This window comes from Clarias gariepinus, chromosome 3 (genome assembly GCF_024256425.1).
Source record: "Clarias gariepinus isolate MV-2021 ecotype Netherlands chromosome 3, CGAR_prim_01v2, whole genome shotgun sequence".
NCBI lineage: Eukaryota > Metazoa > Chordata > Actinopteri > Siluriformes > Clariidae > Clarias > Clarias gariepinus.
The window spans coordinates 32,516,770-32,534,927 of record NC_071102.1 but is presented as its reverse complement, the minus strand read 5'-3'; the positions used below and the strand labels follow the sequence as shown (position 1 = coordinate 32,534,927).

General features: G+C 37.6%; 1 protein-coding gene across 2 annotated transcripts in view; it reads left to right on the top strand.

The window, feature by feature from the left end:
- Nucleotides 1-18,158, top strand: part of olfm2a (olfactomedin 2a) — a 142,072-nt gene that overhangs the window by 106,618 nt on the left and 17,296 nt on the right. For both annotated transcript variants that reach the window (XM_053491269.1, XM_053491268.1), the window contains exons 2-3: nucleotides 4,051-4,200; nucleotides 11,841-11,996. In XM_053491269.1, coding sequence (XP_053347244.1) covers nucleotides 4,051-4,200; nucleotides 11,841-11,996 — 306 coding nt within the window. The remainder of the gene's footprint in view (nucleotides 1-4,050; nucleotides 4,201-11,840; nucleotides 11,997-18,158) is intronic.

Genomic DNA, 18,158 nt, shown 5'->3' with positions numbered 1-18,158 from the left:
ATTCTTATGGACACACAGCTGTTTAGTCCCAATCCTGTGAGTTCCCACTTTTACTATTAATCATAGCAATTAAGTATAATGATACTAAGACATGATTTTTTTCCTTCACATATTTCCTGTGAAGTTGACAGTCTCACTATCCTTCTAATCAGTAATAGGATGTTGTAGTGGATGAAAATCATAATCCTGAAGTGTTTTATTAATTTTCCTCCCAAATGTTGAATCACATTATACTTTTTCATATTTGCTAGTTCATTGCAACAGTAACTTTCTTAATGAACAATCAGATTTTCTCTAAATTACTTTCAAGACTTTTTCTCTTCTTGGTTTATGTAGTCATTTATTTGTCCACCTTCACTTAGCTCTTTATATAAGGATAAGAATTGCTATGAATCCTGGGTACACCGAACATGGGTTGTGTATGGGATGTGATGGCAGCCCATTTCAGGTCACCATGCATGCAAACATTCCTGCACACCCAGGGGTTAATATGGGTAACCAAACCGGTTCTTTTGGAGGTTAGAGGACACCAGTGGAACACAGATGAAACCCACATGGGACAGCTTTGCAGGAAGCATTAGTGACCCTGAAGCACTGATAAATTGATTATGAAAAAGATCTAATATCTGATATCACCCAAATGAGGATGGGTTCCCTGTTTTAGGAGAATCTGGTTCTTCTCAGGGTTTCTTTCTATTGTCTCAGGGAGGTTTTCCTTGCCACCGTCGCCCTCAGCTTGATCATCAGGGACAAAATTGCATTGTTTCCATGCATTTGTAATTTTTTAAAGCTGCTTTGTGACAAGGATCATTGTAAATAAACTTTGTATAAATAAAAACATACTTTTATTTAATTATGAGACACTCTATTCCTTGTGTTCCAAATGTTGTTTGGTTGGTGGTATATGTATGATGGTGTTTAGGTGGCGTATCGAGTTTCAATTCTCAATTTGTAGGCCTACTATATACGATATGTCCATATTAGGTAATCATTTACTGCTTGGAAGAATGCCCTGATTATCGTTTGTCATATAATTTTGGATGTGTGTTAGCTCATGTATACACCATATACACTATGTGTACAGCTGCTATGTGGCTAGTTTTTTTTTTGTGTGTTAGCTCAGTTCTAACCTTGTCTGGTTGGTAGCTAATGTGTGACAGGAAGAGATATAGATATTGTCGTGGGAATTGGCAACAACTCGCACAAATGGAATTAGTTTAAAATTGGGTAAAAAAAAGGTCCCGTCTCATGCTTGCCACTTCCTCTGTAGAAAAAGCCATCAACCAAATGGCTGCAGCAGAATCCCTGCTTACAGCTGGGCTTCGGACAAAAGCATCAGCTAAATGAGAAAATGTTTGGCCGGGTCGCTGCATCTAGTGCGTAATATCTATTCCCTGTTCCATTATTGTATAATTATTCATAAGAAACCTACTGTAAAGTGCACACACAGGAAAAGGAAGACCTCAGTGCTGAATTCAAAAGGTACAAACCTGTAATTTTTAAAAGAGTCTAAAGGGGCAGGGGGAAGATCATTTTAACCCCTTACATAACTGGATCACTTATGGGATAATAGACTGCATGCAGCAACATTTGCTTAAATTTCTCTTAATTTTCTGTCATGAGATGAGAAATTAAGAGCACTCAATGCCAGATGCATCCAATGTTCTTCACCAGCCCAATCTGCTCTTACTCAGGTGAGCGGATTGATGAATCCCATTTGATCTTACATTGGGGGCGCTTAGGATTAGCAGAGAATTAGTAAGTAATTGGCATTAGTAATGCCCCTAAACACAATATAAAGGCAGGTGCATGTCTTGCCGTGTGCAAATCCGGTGTTAGAGCTGGAGAGGTGTTAAGCAGAAGAAGAAATAGTGAAGTTTTTCATCAGTAGTGAAATAAAAGTACTTTGTGATAAACGTAATGATCTTCCAGAGCCTAATCCCTGGTGTTACAGGAAAATAAAAAATCTGGCATTTGGCAAAAGAACTGTAGTGCTGTGATTGACGTGTCAGTTGAGCGACGCAAAGAATTTTTTAAAAAGGTGCTTTGCTGGGACATGGATTGAGTTTTCTAAAGTTGTGTATTTTTTAAATACAGTATATAATCATGTTGTTTTATAGTGCTTGTAGCAATTTATTCTTCTGTCTCATGTGTGCAATCTTTAAAAACGTCTGATCTGTGTAAACCTGGAATGGACAATGCGTCCTGCAGCAATCTGTAAGCCATTCAGAAGCTTGGTTTTATAGTCTTAATTGAAATCTGTTGACCAATATTATCTCTTTAGTCCACAGATTATACAATACAATCATTATAATTCCTCTAAAACCATATCATAATCTAAATTTGATTATATGAACCAATTCTTTGTTTCTTCATTTTAAAACTGTTTCTGAGCATTGAAGGAACAATTTGCAAACTGTGAAAATGTTACTTTTTATTTCTTGTCTTGGTAAGAGTGCTCTCTAATACTCGTGAAATTTCTTCTTGCACAGGAGAAAATTAAAAAAGAGATTTTTCTTTAAAAAGTAAGAAAAAAAATAACAGACATCAAAAATAAGAGAAGATTTTTATGAATATTAGTTCTCTCAGAAGGCCAAATGTTTAATTGTTGAGCATCTTTGTAGAAAAAAAAAAACCTACAGTATAATATAAAAAAATCACATTTTTAAACTTGTTTTCACAATTAAAGTCCCTATGTAAGAGTAACTGTAGAAGTGATGACATTGGTGTTGAATAATATTAATCTAAACCCAAGTTAATCAATACCTTTCTAATCTGAATCAAGTAAACAACAATGACATGGTATAAATGATAGTAATCGTTTATTTGTTTTTTCATGGGTCCCTTTCTAATCAAAGCTCTTTATAATTTGACAATCATCAATTTACAGTTTTCTTGCTAGTTAAACTATTTCTACTTGGAACTCTTTCATATAGAAAAGGGCTCTTTTTTAAAGTTCTTTAATATCTGAACCCTTAAGGGTTCGTCCAGAGAAACAAAATGTCCTGGAGTTCATTAAAAAAAAAAAAAAAAAAAACATACTTAAAGAATATGAGGATAATTTACATCAAATTGGCTGGCATTGGCTCACACTCTGCGTCCTCCCACTTGGTCACACCCTGGGAATTCTGGGAAAAAAGAACCAAAGAGAAAAGCGTCTAGCATATCCTCAAGCACTGCAGGAAGCCTAAATAGAAAAAGATAAATAGCTGTATACATGTGTGTGGTAGTCTAGCAGGGCACTGAATGTGCTTGCACTGTATTTTTAGATAGTTAAGCTCTCGTGTCAGTTTAGGTGAAGTTTATTTTTGGGGGTGGAGAATTTGCTGCTGAAAATAGGGATCCCCGAGTGCACAGATAAAACTGCTCTTGAATAGATGAGTAGGGTAAAGCCACGGGGGATGGAAATGGAGACAGAATGAAGACAGCAAGGGTGGAAGAGGACACTGAGATAATAAACGATGGCAAAAAATTGTGGGAGTAAGGTGAAAACTGAAGGGAGGTTAGAGAAAGAGAGGGAGGGGGTGCGGAGGACGCTGATGAAGTTTGTGGGGTCAGTGGTGGTAATAAGATGTGGCAGAAAGCTTTGCTAGCACACAGGGAGGTAGCTAGTTTACACTCTTATCACATAGCACCCTGTCCACCAAGACATTTTAATCCAATGTTGTGCGTGTATTGGGGGAAGAGTGGAGTCGAGCACAGTACACCTTCTGAGTAGAGACAAGGGAGGAAGAGATATTCTGATGCATTATTTCAATCCATTTTATTCTATTTTTACCTCTTTTTGTCGTGTATAGCTTTGTGTGTATGTGTATATATGCTGGCAAGCATTTCTAATAGGGCTAAAAGAGATGCATTTATTCTCACACACTCCCGTCCAGATAGCAGCTTCATCGATTTCAAGCATCTCCCTTTCCACCGAGTGTCCAACCTGATTAGGGGTAATGCCGCTCACAAACAGATGCATCCATACTTCGTCCCTTTCCATCTCTCACCGTTTCCCTTTTATGCTCCTGATTACATTCCCTCTCTCCATCTCTTTCTCTCCAGGCCTTATACCCAAGCCCGGAGGAAGGCTGGCAGATCTACAGCTCGGCACAGGATGCGGATGGAAAGTGTATCTGCACGGTGGTGGCTCCGGCCCAGAACATGTGTAATCGAGACCCACGCAGTCGCCAGCTCCGCCAGCTCATGGAGAAGGTGTGTGTTTTCTAACACGCTGCACAGCTAGCCATCGCTCGCCAGCTGACATGCACTAAATCAACAAAATACACATCTACAAGTACATATGGACTGCTGTTGATGTGGTACTACAACAAATACTAGAGAAATCTGATCTCTAAATCTCTCTACAGTTACAATTTTAACCCCTAAGAAATTTTTACCTTGGTATATGCACAGTGGTACTTATTTCTCATGGTATTTATGACACTATCATGGCACTTACAGTATTTGCCGATATGGTATATACTATGGTACACGGTTCTGCCATGATACAACGGTACATGTACTGTAGAATGATAATATCGAACACTTACCAGGATACTGACAAAAATATGTTAAACATGTATATATGTCCTATAAAAGTATTGATCTGGTAACATCTAGCAGTGCTCTACTGATGTTAATACTTAGTACTTTGGTAAATACCATGGTACTTATTGGGTAGCACAGTGGCTACATGACCAAACTTTAACAGGTTATCTAATATAGATAACTATTTTACCATATTACTGTATATACCTGGTGGTACTGTAATATTTATTTAGTAATTTATTTAGTATAGTGGTACTGTACATACCACAGTACTATTGTGAGCACAGTACCATACAGTAGTACCTACCCTGGCACTTTGTAAAGTACGAAATGTCAATGTTAATTATATGGTATATCATGGGATAAACTATAGTTTTATAAATTTTGGTATTTTGGTCCATTTCCATACCACATGGCACATCGGGTGACATATGCTCCCTACCCTGGAGATATATTTGTCGTTTCTGTGGCCGTTACTTAAGGGATCAGGGTTGCCAGCTCAACACCAGTCATTCAAACACAACGGGTGAATTGAACCCAACCCTGGAGGAGCAGTCCTAACCACTATGTTACCGTTCCACCGAGCTACAGTATAGTTTACCATAATAAAATGTCTAATAAGGGACGCAACAAGCAAAAGTGTTTCTTGGCAAATTGCCGAGGTATAAGAGGAAGAAAACGTGACAAGACAAGCAGTTTCCGTCACTGGAAAAATATTGATTATTTTCCTATAGCAACATTTTCTTCATATTTTACTCCTTTATATTTATAGCTACATTCACAGCCTTTTAATAACTAATGTAGAACAGCTTTTAACACCCCCCACACACATGCATGCACACACACACAAACACACACACACAAAGATGCAAAGGTATTTGAATTTATACCAAAGCTCACCTCCACACCTACACACAGGTTCAACTAATAGATCTTAGTCGACTAGGTCAAACGATTAGTTCTCCATTAATTCTCATGTTCTCCATTAGTGAAGGTTTGTAAGTACATGAGGTAGGTGTGCTTCAAAAAGAGGGCATGTCCTAAATACCGCTGTGAAATTAGATTGATTTAGTCGTCCCCTTGAATTCTTTCTCCCCACCAGACTAAGAGTAAGAAAAAGACATAATAAAAAAGTTAAAAATAATCCAAGAAAGCAGAAAATGGAGCACACAGACACACATACTTACAATCTCGCACAGTGTCTGAACTGCCTTGACAACACACACAATGTCACAAAAGTCTTACTTGCTGGTGAACACACAATAAGCTTAACATTCAAGTTTTTAAAGTCATGAGAACACTGTTGCTAAGCAACAGCAATGTATGGGAGCTGCACAAGAAAGAGCCCGAATGACACAGGCTTATGAGTTAGCTAGCTAGCATGTAGCTGAAATCCTGCGTTATAATAGACAATGTAAAGAGTGATGGTGGAAACAAGACCAAATTGTTTAAAATATCAACATTTCCCTCAGATGCGTTGATAAATTACTGAAATCAAAACTCTAGGACTAAAAATTCACTCTACTGGATTTATTTTTTAGCATCTTAGCCTAAGAGACAGAAATTGATATTGCTTTGCAAATAAAATCGGACAGAATTGTCAAGAAAATCAACATTTCCCCTCAAGTGCGTTGTTAAATTACTTTAAAAAAAAAAGACAGTATGACTTAAATTTCATTGTAGCGTAAGATAAGTTTCACCTAGCATGTTAGCATCAGAGATTTGGAAAAACAAGCAGAAATGACAATTTGACTAAAACAACAACATTTTCCTTTAGATATGATGTTAAATCTTTCTTTTCAAACAGAATGCATAAATAAAATTTTACTTGGACTTCTTCGCATTGAAGACTGAAACAAGTTAATGTTTTGTGACTTCCATAGCAAATGGGAAACAGAATTTTGGCACTCATGTTTACACCGCATGAAATCAAAGTTTTAAGAATATAAATTGATTTTTGACTAAATTATTTTGATTAGTTGACTAGTTGATTATCTCAAAAAACATAATGTTATGCAAATGTAGGTAAATATTAGGCTCTGCCACTGCATCATAACTCAAGCTACTGAAAAATACAGTACATCCACTGACATTCATATTCATGGATAGGGTTTATGTGAAATCAAATGAACAGGTAAACATGACATGATTTTAAACCATTAAATACTTTGGAATGAAATATTAATTCTCCATTATTATAAATGCAGTAAATTTGAATATGTTATTTAGATTGAACAGATAATACAACGTAAATAAACAAAAATCCACATATGAACACTAGGTGAGGTATTCTGATTATTTATTTATTCATTTCTTCCTGAAATCTTGCAAAAAAGCTCCAGGCTAGGTTTGTGTGTCAGGACCGTCATCCCACAGGATGCAACAAAAACACCTTAAAAATTCTATGGTTTTTACTGCCATTAAATGACAGTTTTTTGACTGTTGGAAGTTTGTAGAATGGGTTGCCAGATTTCATCAAGGTTCCCACTCAAAGACTGATAAAAACATAGTTTCCCACCTTTTTTCAGTCTATTTATTTTATTGTTATTTTGTTTTTCCTTCTGTGAATTGCTCTTATAACCTGATCTAACCATTGCCTTACTGAGCTGTAAAAATACAAAAAACCTGTATGTTTCTATACATTAAGCCACACAGATACTAGATAATACTATTGTGTTCCAATCCAAACATACACAGATTTCATTACTTTAATGATGGCCTGGGTAGCTGATTACAGTGAAAAGGAAATTACAGCTTAAAGTCTAAGTCTAAATTTTTCTCATGAGGAGATAAAATATAAACAAATATGCCATTATTTAAACTAATTTCAAGCTTAGACTGTTTTAATTTTGCGTATCAAGGTGATGCCTTGCTGTATCATATCTCCAGTAATGTTGCACATAAAAAATCTAAATTGTGATAGAGTCTGTGCAATTATTTAATCACTGAAGACTGCAACGTATTACATAAGGTCACAAATTTATTTAGGGATTGTCAATAATTTTGTTAAAAGAATTTTGAGTTATAAATACTGGCAAACATGATCTTCAATAATTTAATTAATATCTTAATAATCATTTGTCCAATTATTTGCTGTTAGTCTAAATAACTAGGTTTGGATACATTTAATAATTACATATCACAGTTTAAATCGCAGTCATGATATGTGTCAAAATAATCGTGATTTTTTTTTCCATCAAATTGTCCAATTCTGAGCTTGTGTTACTGCCCGAGGAATGTATGCTACAACAGAGTGCATTGAAGGACAATAGTTTACTGACCACAACAGTGAATCTCAACACTAATTAGGACATGTTGGCGTTTGTGCTGAAGAAAAGAAATCTATATGGGAGGATCACCCGAGGTTGTTTTTTTTTTATATGCCATACAACAAGACCTGAGATGGTGGGGGAGAAAGAGAAAGAAAAATAGGCCAATGTGAAATTGGAGGGATAGATAAAAAGAAAGAGAAGAGGTAATGCTATGGAAGAGGTGCGTTTTTGCCTCAACATATCTGCAGTTTAATCAATGGGGTGCCTATGAGAATGAATATTAAACTCTGCTCCCTTTATCTCCTAATTCATCTCCCTCCTGCCTCGTCTATCTGATTTTCTACTCCATCAACGTTTCCATCTTCTCTGCTTTATCTCTTCATCTCCAAGTCTATATTCCTCTCCATGTAACCTGACTGCGGTCAAACACTTTATCTTCGAACTGCTGCCATTAAAATTCCACACATGCCGCAAGTACGTCATGTGAAAGCATGAGAGAAGCACAACAATACAGATGGCTGACCAACTCCTTAGACTGACAGGAAGAGAGAAAAAAAAGGCAGAGGGTGTGCAGGGTATCTAGATATTGATATCACGCTCAAGTGGAAGGGTTTATCCTGGGAGCTGAAAGGAGACGGTGAAAAGTCAAGGGAGTCTGAAGAAATCAATGAGTACCTGAATCCGCCTCTTTTTCAGACTGGTAGCCATTTACCATAAACACTTAGTCACTCTCTGTTAGCCAGTAAAAACCTGTCTAGCATGTGTACGATGAAATTCCCTGAAACCTGCCAACACGAGTGAAGAATAATGAGCAGTGCTGGGAAAAGGCCATAATGTAAAACGCATATAACACAGTGCATATTGAATATATTACTGAATTATTGATCACTGTAACCAGGACTGTGACTTAATACCAGGTACAGCTGACATTTTTACTCTTGATCAGCTGCTGCTCAGGGGCTTCAAGCACTCTTTCTAAATGACATTATCAAAAAAGAAAGTTGTACTGTAGATTCACTCTATATACGTTCCTGGTTTTCAATTTGTTCTTTACTTGCGTCGGTTGTGTTTTTTAGAGCATAAAACAATTTTTATACTATATCTGATTATTTTTTTGTTTGGAAAAAGAATGTACTCCCTCCTGTAATTTTTCAAAACAAGCATTTTTGGATTCATGTTTTGCAGGCACAATTAGTGTGTTTCCCTTAGCATTATTGTGTCTAAAATTATGACAATTACTCACAGAGTGCCACTACACTGGGCGTGAGGTGGGAATACTTACCAGTCTATCGCAGGGCACTACCCGCACACACACACACACACACACACACACACACACACACACACACACACACACACACACACACACACACACACATTAACAAACTCATTCACACCTAAAGGCAAATTAGCACAGTCATGCAAGTAGTTTGTAGACAAATACTAAATTTGTTGTCATGCCAGTATGGCTAGTGTTTTGTCCTCCATGTTTTCACATTATAAATAGAAATCTCTTTAACCAGGCCCTGAAGGTGGACTGTCCCACAGGCAAACAGCTAAGAATCTTGAAATGAAGATCTGTTAAGAACAGCCCCCTGATTCTATACAGCTGTAAGTGCTGTTAGAGCCAATTACATTGGTTCCTAATGTAAGAAAAATATAAATGATCATTTGTGAGGTGTATACCAGCTCATATATATATATATATATATATATATATATATATATATATATATATATATATATTTCCCCCCATATTCCTATATTCTATTTTTGTGATATTTTTACATGCCCTTATTTGTACAGTTGTTAATTTTACTAGTTACATTTATTTTCCTTTGTATTTTATTTCTTTTATTAATATTTATTCCTTAGATAGTTTTTTATTTTCTTTTTAAGGTCACCGGCGGTCGTATAAGCATTTCACTGCATATCGTACTGTGTATGACTGTGTATGTGTCAAATAAAATTTGAATTTGAGATAGATAGATATATAACTTTAGTAATCTCAGATATTTTAACATAACAGCAGCAAGTTCACAGATTATACAAGCAAATACAAGCAACAAGATATACTGTAGAAGAATATTTAAGCAAGCTTAAAATCACAATGAGAAAAAGAATAAAAAAACAAATAGAAAAAAAACTATGATACACTGATTATAGTAGTACAGTCATGTGGAAACATCAGAACTGCAAATTAAGGTGTACTATTGTGCAAAATAAAATAAAAAAATGTAAATGAAGATTCAAGGAACTTAAATACCTATTCACCAGCAAGATCCACTATCAAGTTGTACTATTAATAATAAGAGAATGAAAGTATGTGATCATTTTGGTGCAATTAAGTGGACACCCAAAGACTGTAAATTAATATGTATTGATGGGATTGTAACAGTTAACACTATGGTTAATAAATAGAGAATTAGAACAGAATGTACAGTATGATCCTTTTTACTGTATAGTCATGTCAGAAAAGGAGATCCCTCACTTGACACAGAGAAAGAAAAAAAAGAAAAGTTTAATAATCTAATTTGTTTATAATAACTGAAAAAAGAATAAGAAATGCCACAATAATCTGCAGAGTTTCTACTGTAACTGGTTAATCAAAACAGAGCAATGATTTTATAATAATAATTATAATAATATTATACAATAATATATAATAACAATATTTAAAAAAATAAATAATTTTAGCTTTAGACACTATTTACATATCCTGGTGCCCTGCTTCTGTTTGGAGATCTCTCCACCTTGCATGGAGGCCCCGTGTGGTCTGCTTGGGGTGAATGCAGTGACTGTTCCATTTTACCATAAAATTCCTACAGTACAAACTGTTTTTTACCTGGACTCCATATATACTTCAACACTTCTCCTGTTATACTGAACTTCCAGCCTCCTAACACACAGTATGACTGCAAATCAATCCCTATCTGATATCACCCAAATGAGGATGGGTTCCCTGTTGAGTCTGGTTCCTCTCATGGTTTCTTTCTATGGCCATCCCAGGGAGGTTTTCCTTGCCACCATCTGATGATTCTGATTTATACATATTTTCTTACACATTTTAAACTCATTTTCTTAATTTTCTTTTGATTCTGTAAACCTTCAGTATATAGTACTACAGTTTGTAGTGCTATATACAGTGCTATATATAAAATTGAACTGAATTATATAGAAGTAGATGTAAATGTATAATCTTAAATCAAATCTGGATTATATTTCACACTGATGAACTGAAGCCATTCTCCATTTACCTCGACAGAAAGCGAGTGTGCCACATTAGTGCATCTTTCAAACAGCAAAGGCGAGTTGAGATGAGGGCACCAGCTGAAAGGTTACTAATGTGATAGGGGAAGAATAGGGTGGGGCAAGTTAATGCTGGAAACTTCCAACAGCTTATGCAATCAGTCTGGGTTCATCTTCTATATATATATTTTTTTTTATGGAAACAAATGAAGACACGTTTTTGACTTATTTTAGAGTGATGACTTCAGCGCTAAAGTATAGAACTCCTGCACCAAATGTGTGAACTTTATCAGGTCTGAAACTCTCTCTCTCTCTCTCTCTCTCTCTCTCTCTCTCTCTCTCTCTTTCTCGCTCTCTCTCTCTCCTTTTTTCTATTTCACACACATTCACATAGCTACCCTCAATGAAATCAGATAAAGTGTGTGTGGGGAGCTCAGGCAGCAACTGTGAGACCCGTACACCTCTGTCTTATAAAACACACTAATGAGGACACCTGGGGTCAGTCCCTCTCAACATGACATCTCGAGGCTTTCTTCAGAATGTAACAACTTCTACTGGCTCCTTTTATAATAACACTCCATGCTGTGTGCTTGTCTGCGTGTATGTGTGTGTGTCTGTGTGTCTGTGTTTGTGTGTGTGTTTGTGTGTGTTGAACTAATAGAGGCTTGAGGTAGAGGCCATGCGATCCTTTCAGACCCAAACAAACTCAAAGGCTTAACTTGCAGTAACCTTGGTGTGTGTGTGTGTGTGTGTGTTTGTCTGTTTGTGTGTGTATATCGACAGGTCCAGAATATTACCCAGTCTATGGAAGTTCTGGATTTAAGGACATACCGGGATTTGCAATACGTCAGGGATACGGAGAACCTAATGAAAACGGTGGACGGCAAATTGAAGACGGCTTCTGAGAACCCTCGCAGCCTTAACCCCAAGAGCTTTCAGGTATCAAGTCTCTAGTTATTGTAATCTCATTCATACTGCATATACACAGACACACAATATGTGGATAACAATATACAGTGAGTTAAAAATATCCAACCTCTAGTATCACATGATAACCTGAATTGCCATAAAATTGTGGAAGGAAAAATACAAGCGACAGCAAATTGTATGTATAAAAAAAGCCCACAATATATAAATATAAAACAAAAATAATTCCATAAGCCTAAAGTAATATGCAGTAGAATATTGCTACAGGGTTATTTTTGTATATTAACATACATAAACAGTAGGGAATGTACCAGTGCGTGTAATCGAATTTGTAGCGCTCGGAACAGGACGTTCGGTTCGGTGTGTGCCGTGATTGGAGCAAATTCAGTCTAGATTTAACTGGTGCTGGGCGAAAGAAGAGCTTACGTAGTTGTGCGAATACAGTAACATCAGCATCACTAGTAGCAAATGGTGCAAATAATAATGTTTTAAAAAATATTTTAATTGGTTATCCCTTATTAAAAAGGTATTATTAAAATTAGTATTTGTTATTTGGTATAACTTGTGCTTTTACTATTCTTAAAAATCTTAGTGCACCTACTAGATACCTAGAGCTTTTTATAATTTTTATTTTTAAATGTAATCTTGGAATTATGGCCTGTTCGTCCGTGCTACAAGCTTGTATACAATTCTATGTTTATTCAGGGGTAGCTCAGTGGTTAAGGCATTGGACTACGGTTCAGAAGATCCCAGGTTCAAACCCCACAACCACCAAGTTGCCACTGTTAGGCCCTTGAGCAAGGCCCTTAACCCTCAATTGCTCAGATGTATAATGAGATAAAAATGTAAGTCGCTCTGGATAAGAGCGTATGCCGAAATGAAAATAAATGGTTTTATCCTTTCACTGTACTTACTGTGGAACTGTAAACTGTAAAAGCAGGAGAAATTAGCAAGTTAGAGCACCTCCCTTCAACTGCAGGTCTTCTATTGTGTTCCTGGGATGCAGAGGTTAGTACCTACCAAATGTAGTCCAAGGGAAGACAACCGGTGAAGTGGTGACAGAGTTATTGGTCTCCAAGGCTCATGTATCCACATGAGAAGCAAGGGCTAGCCTGTTCTGTCCAATCCCATAGAAGAGATACTGGTTAGCTAAAAAAGTTATTTCTGCCAATGACAGAAAGGCTTCAGAACCCACAGTGCATCACAGCTAGGTGTGTAAGGGGCTGAGTAACCACAGACTTGTCAGAGTGCCCATGCTGACCCCTGCTTCACTATGGAAAGTAGGCATGCCGGTAACGACAGTGTGATGCTCTGGGCAATGTTGTGCTGAAAAACCTTGTGTCCTGGCAATCATGTGGATTTTTCTTTGACACATACGACATACCAAAAATTGTTCCAGTCCAAGTATTCCCTGAGGGCAGTCGCCTCTTTCAGCAGGATAATGCGCCCTGCCACCCTGCAAAATCATTTAGGAACGGTTTGAGGAACATGACAAAGAGTATAAGGTCTTCAAATTCTCCAGATCGGACTGAGCATTTGTGGGATGTGCTGGACAAGTCTGATCCATGGATGCCCCACCTCTTAACTTAGATGACTTAAAGGTGTTGCTGCTAACATCTTGGGAACAGATACAGTACCACAGCACACCTTCAGAGTTCTTTTGGAGACCATGCCTTGGTGGTTCAGATTTATTTTGGGCGCACAAGACAGACCTAAACAATTGATTTCATTGTTACAGCTGATGACATGTGCATACTGTACAAAGCATATAACATTAATCTTAATCCGCTGTAAGATTTTCCTCCTGGTGGTTAGTAAAATGTTAATATAGTTAAGCTCAGAGCGGTTAGCTCCATGACAGCTAGCATTCAAATCACTGTCCTCCACAGCACTAGCTTTATCATTTGAAATTCACTTATTTGATCCATTATAAGCCTTTAAAATATTTGGTTCTTTCATGGAATGGAAAGTTCAAGTATTGTTTTAGTAACAAAAAAAGGAATAGCTAAAAAATTTATAACAAAGAACAAAACTGACCTTCAGGTAATAACGTATTTTTTTATTATTTTTTTTATATCATACCAAAATTAGGAATGAGTCAGGCACTATATTGGGTGTATTTCCTTCCTGATGAGTCACTCAGGTGTTCGAAAGCTACTCAGAAAACCCACAGAATCGCAGTAGTTTGACTCAATCTTACACACGCACATCACACACACACACACATACTGTACGCACACAGAGAGACAAAAAAAGAAATAAGTAAGTTAATGATATCTTTCTATATAGTGAAGTGCTTTAGATATGTCAGAAAATGTACCTACAACATGCCATGTATTTGTATATCATCTGGCTTCATGTCTCGGGGTCTCTCAGTCAGTCGAGACTTTGGAAGTTTAGAAGTTATTGCATAATACACTTTAAGATGAATAACTAATATGAATAACAATGCAGGACTTGAGGAGGTTGAAAAGCTGCAATGAATAAAGGTCAATGAATTAAGTGAAATGCTGTGGTAATATTTATGCACATATTTGATTTTCTGCGCTCTTCGTTCAGATTATACAAACGGCCTGCGTCTAGTTCATGCCTCGAGGTTGTCAGATGTTTTCACAACACACTGTCTTTGTGAAAGTCCTTTTCAGAGGAATATACCTCTTAGTTATAAAACAGATCACCAATCAGCCATAACAGCAACACCATATGAACATTAACACATTAACTTTATCAAATATATACACCAGTACACTGATGACATGATCATGGACCCAAGGCTCACCCATGTCCGCCGGGACTAAAGACCAATCTGTCTGATCTGATCCCACAGAAAAGCCAATGCAGCATAAATTGCCAAAAAACGTCAATGATGATCATGATAGAAAGCCACTAGAACTCCCAGTCTGCTGCACATGGAGCCCAGCAGACAAAGAAGCCAAGGCCTCCAATCAGGCCTCCAATCTCCCCAGATTCCCATCTGCACCACACAAGTCTGATCAATGGAGGTCCCGCTTCACAACCAACAGCAAAGGTTCCACCAAGGTTCTGAAGACACTGCAGCACGTTTCCAGAGGCCCTGCAGAGCCACGCCCTGAGAGGCCAAAGCCACCCCAGTAAACAGTATATAGAAAACATGGTAAAAAAAAAAAAGGTTAAATAAAATCATGATAAACTGGGTGTAATAAATACTCTATGCAAAGCTGTGTGATTTTACAGTGAGGCTTTTTAATTCTTTTTCACCCAGAACAGCTCAGCCTCGCTCCCATCCTACAGCAGTATCTTAGAAGCCGAACCTGAACACATGCCTGATTAAGCTGATGTAAGCTTTGGTAACTAGCTGATTAGCCGTAACTGGTTAAAGGCCAAATCGTGCAGGCACTGAGGCACTGAGTCCCTGTGGTTCATGCACAGCTCTTTGGAGAGATACATCAGAAATGCAAACACTAAAGCACACATCTGATTTCTGTGTTTAATCAAACCCTTTAGCACAACTCCTTAGAGGAATTCAAAGTCATTTAAATGAGGACCTAAAGCCAGATTTAGGGTTTATTTCTTTAATAAGCAAGCACACATGCAGGAGTGTGTGTTGGTGTGGATAAAAGCCTTTCTCTGCTTTTGCATCCTTTTAAGTGATAAGCTACAAATATTAACAGTTATGGTCTACTTATCTCCCAAAGACTTAGCACGGCTTGTGATTAGTCCTCTTTTTTTATCTTTTTAAGTTCATGCGTTTGGTGACCCACTCATCCTAGAGGATCTGGGATTAGCCTGAGCTCTTACATGTATGATAAAGCAGGCTTTAATATTCCGACTGTCGTTCTTGCCTAATGATAGGAGGAAAGACTGGGATAGTATGTCCGCCTCAGGGGTCCAGTCATCTAGGAGTCTAAACTTAATCATGTCACCCGACCTCTCTCACCATCATTCCAAAGAGAATTATTTAAAGCGCATCCTCAAAATCATAGTTCATCTCTCAATAAGTTTTCAATGAATAAAGAATAAAAGTCTTTCTTTCTTTTCTTTTTTTTTGTTGAGGAAAGGCTCGCTGTGGTGCTGTGCATCAGTTCAAAAAGCCAGGCTGCAGAAGGCAGGCTTTATTTTACCATGAGCAAATGATGAATATAGGGAGCTCAAAGTCGCCTGTGGCAGGCCAGCAGATTAATGAGACCAAATTTTCATGACTCAAAATGGGAAAATGAGATTTATGATGCAGCGCTGCTGGTCTGAGAGGCCCTCCATCACCAGATTTACAACAAACCTTAACAAGGAAGAAGCAGCCTCACATCCTGTGGCTACCATTAGTACCAGTACACACCTGATTCTTTTAGATCAGGGTGTCATACTACTGTAGATCCAAAAAGGCTTTTATTCCAACCAAGCAGAAGCCACGCCTTTTTAATTAGTCGCTCTTGGCTCCAGATATAACTTTTGCTTGGTTAGAATGAGAGCCTGCACCCACATGGCCCTTTCTGCATGCATTTTATTAATGATGAACCATGTATATACTGTATCACCAGCAGGACCTTTTACATTGGGGTGGTCATCTTAGACTGACACCTGACTTTTTTTTTCTCCTATTTTTATGAAATGATTTTATGTATGGCTAAAGTAGACGAAAAGCCACAAAACTTACCAACAATATTATTTTATTTTACCAGGTACTAAACGCAGCTATGTCTTAATTTAGGGCAAGTGGTCTACGTGGTCCTTGTCTGCTTGTTGCCTTTGCTGCTGAAGCGAAATGAGATGGTTGAATCTATGGAGGGTTTCCTACTTGCATCAGCTGTTTCCGCCCTTACTGTCACATCTTAAAGCGCTGCTCCTGTCATCTACTGTAGCAACCTTCACAGCTGTAGTTGGACTTGTTATGGAAAAAAAGATATATTTAAAATCTTGTCATGGGATTTGGTACTCTAGGTTCCTCACCCGCCAAGTGGAAATCCAGGGTTTAATTCCCAGTTGGCCCCAAAAATGGATAAAATGGGAGCGCTACATCGGGAGGGGCATCCTGTGTAAAACCAGTGCCAAGTTGTGTGCAGATTGGATGGTCCGCTGTGGCGACCCCTTGATGGGAAGAGCCTAAAAACAACAACATTTAATATATTTTAATATTTAGTAATATTGTTAGCTATTTAATTGATTTAAGTTGAGTCTTCTGGTCCTGCATCTGGTGTCATCTTTTCCCCATTTTGCAAAAGATTTTGGAAGAGGTTGGGTCACAAAGAACGCGCCATTGTAGCCTTCGTTGTCAGAGGAAAGAAGGCAGCTTATGTCTGCTACAATGTGGAGGAGCCCTCAAAATGTGACAGTCTTAGTCATGAAGCTGATGAAATCTGTCTTTAAATGTGTCCTTTAAAGGTTTTGGGACTAGAATTGAGATACAGTTTACAGTATGTCTTATTAAGTATGACATACTAGCATTTAGAAGTAACTATGATGAGCTAACTGTAGCTAAATTGGGTGTTATGCCTACAAAGAATAGATGTTACTGTACATGAAGCCACAAAAAATTATAATAATAAGTTTGAAGTGTCAAATACCACTTGTTAACAATGCTTCCCAGATATGCGGGAGTCACCCCATTTATTATTAAACTATAATTTAAATATTTAACTATAATTGTTGAAAATTAACTATAATTTGCCCTTTACCAGCAAAATGTAGTTTTTAGTTTAGTCCTATAGTTTACATCATATAACAACAACAACAGTATGCTACAGTACAACGCTACAATGGCCTGGGCCACCCCTTAGCCACACTCATGATGACGCTCCACAATTCCAGACGGAAAGAGCTGACAGAGTGTGACATGAAGAGCCCAGACCCTGGCGCCTTTAAAGAGAAATAATGTGCAGCTGAATAAGCAGATACATTTTGATCAAAAGAGGTCAAATCAGGGGTTCGGTGGAGATGCAAGGCTGGCACCACTCTGAGATGAAAAGGAAAATGGGATTTTGAGCAAAGTGAAAAGCTGAGGAGGGAAAGAGATCATCTTGAGTTCACTGAGTGCCACTAATCACTGATTAGAGAAATCATCAAGCGGACTGATGCTCTTCAGTTATTTCTTCAACATGCTGAGTAATTGTAGGCATTTGGAAACGTGTCCTCTGATGTTTTGCACTTTTTTCCCCCTGCGTGCTAGAATGTTTACACCTCTAGTTTGTTATGACTGCTCAG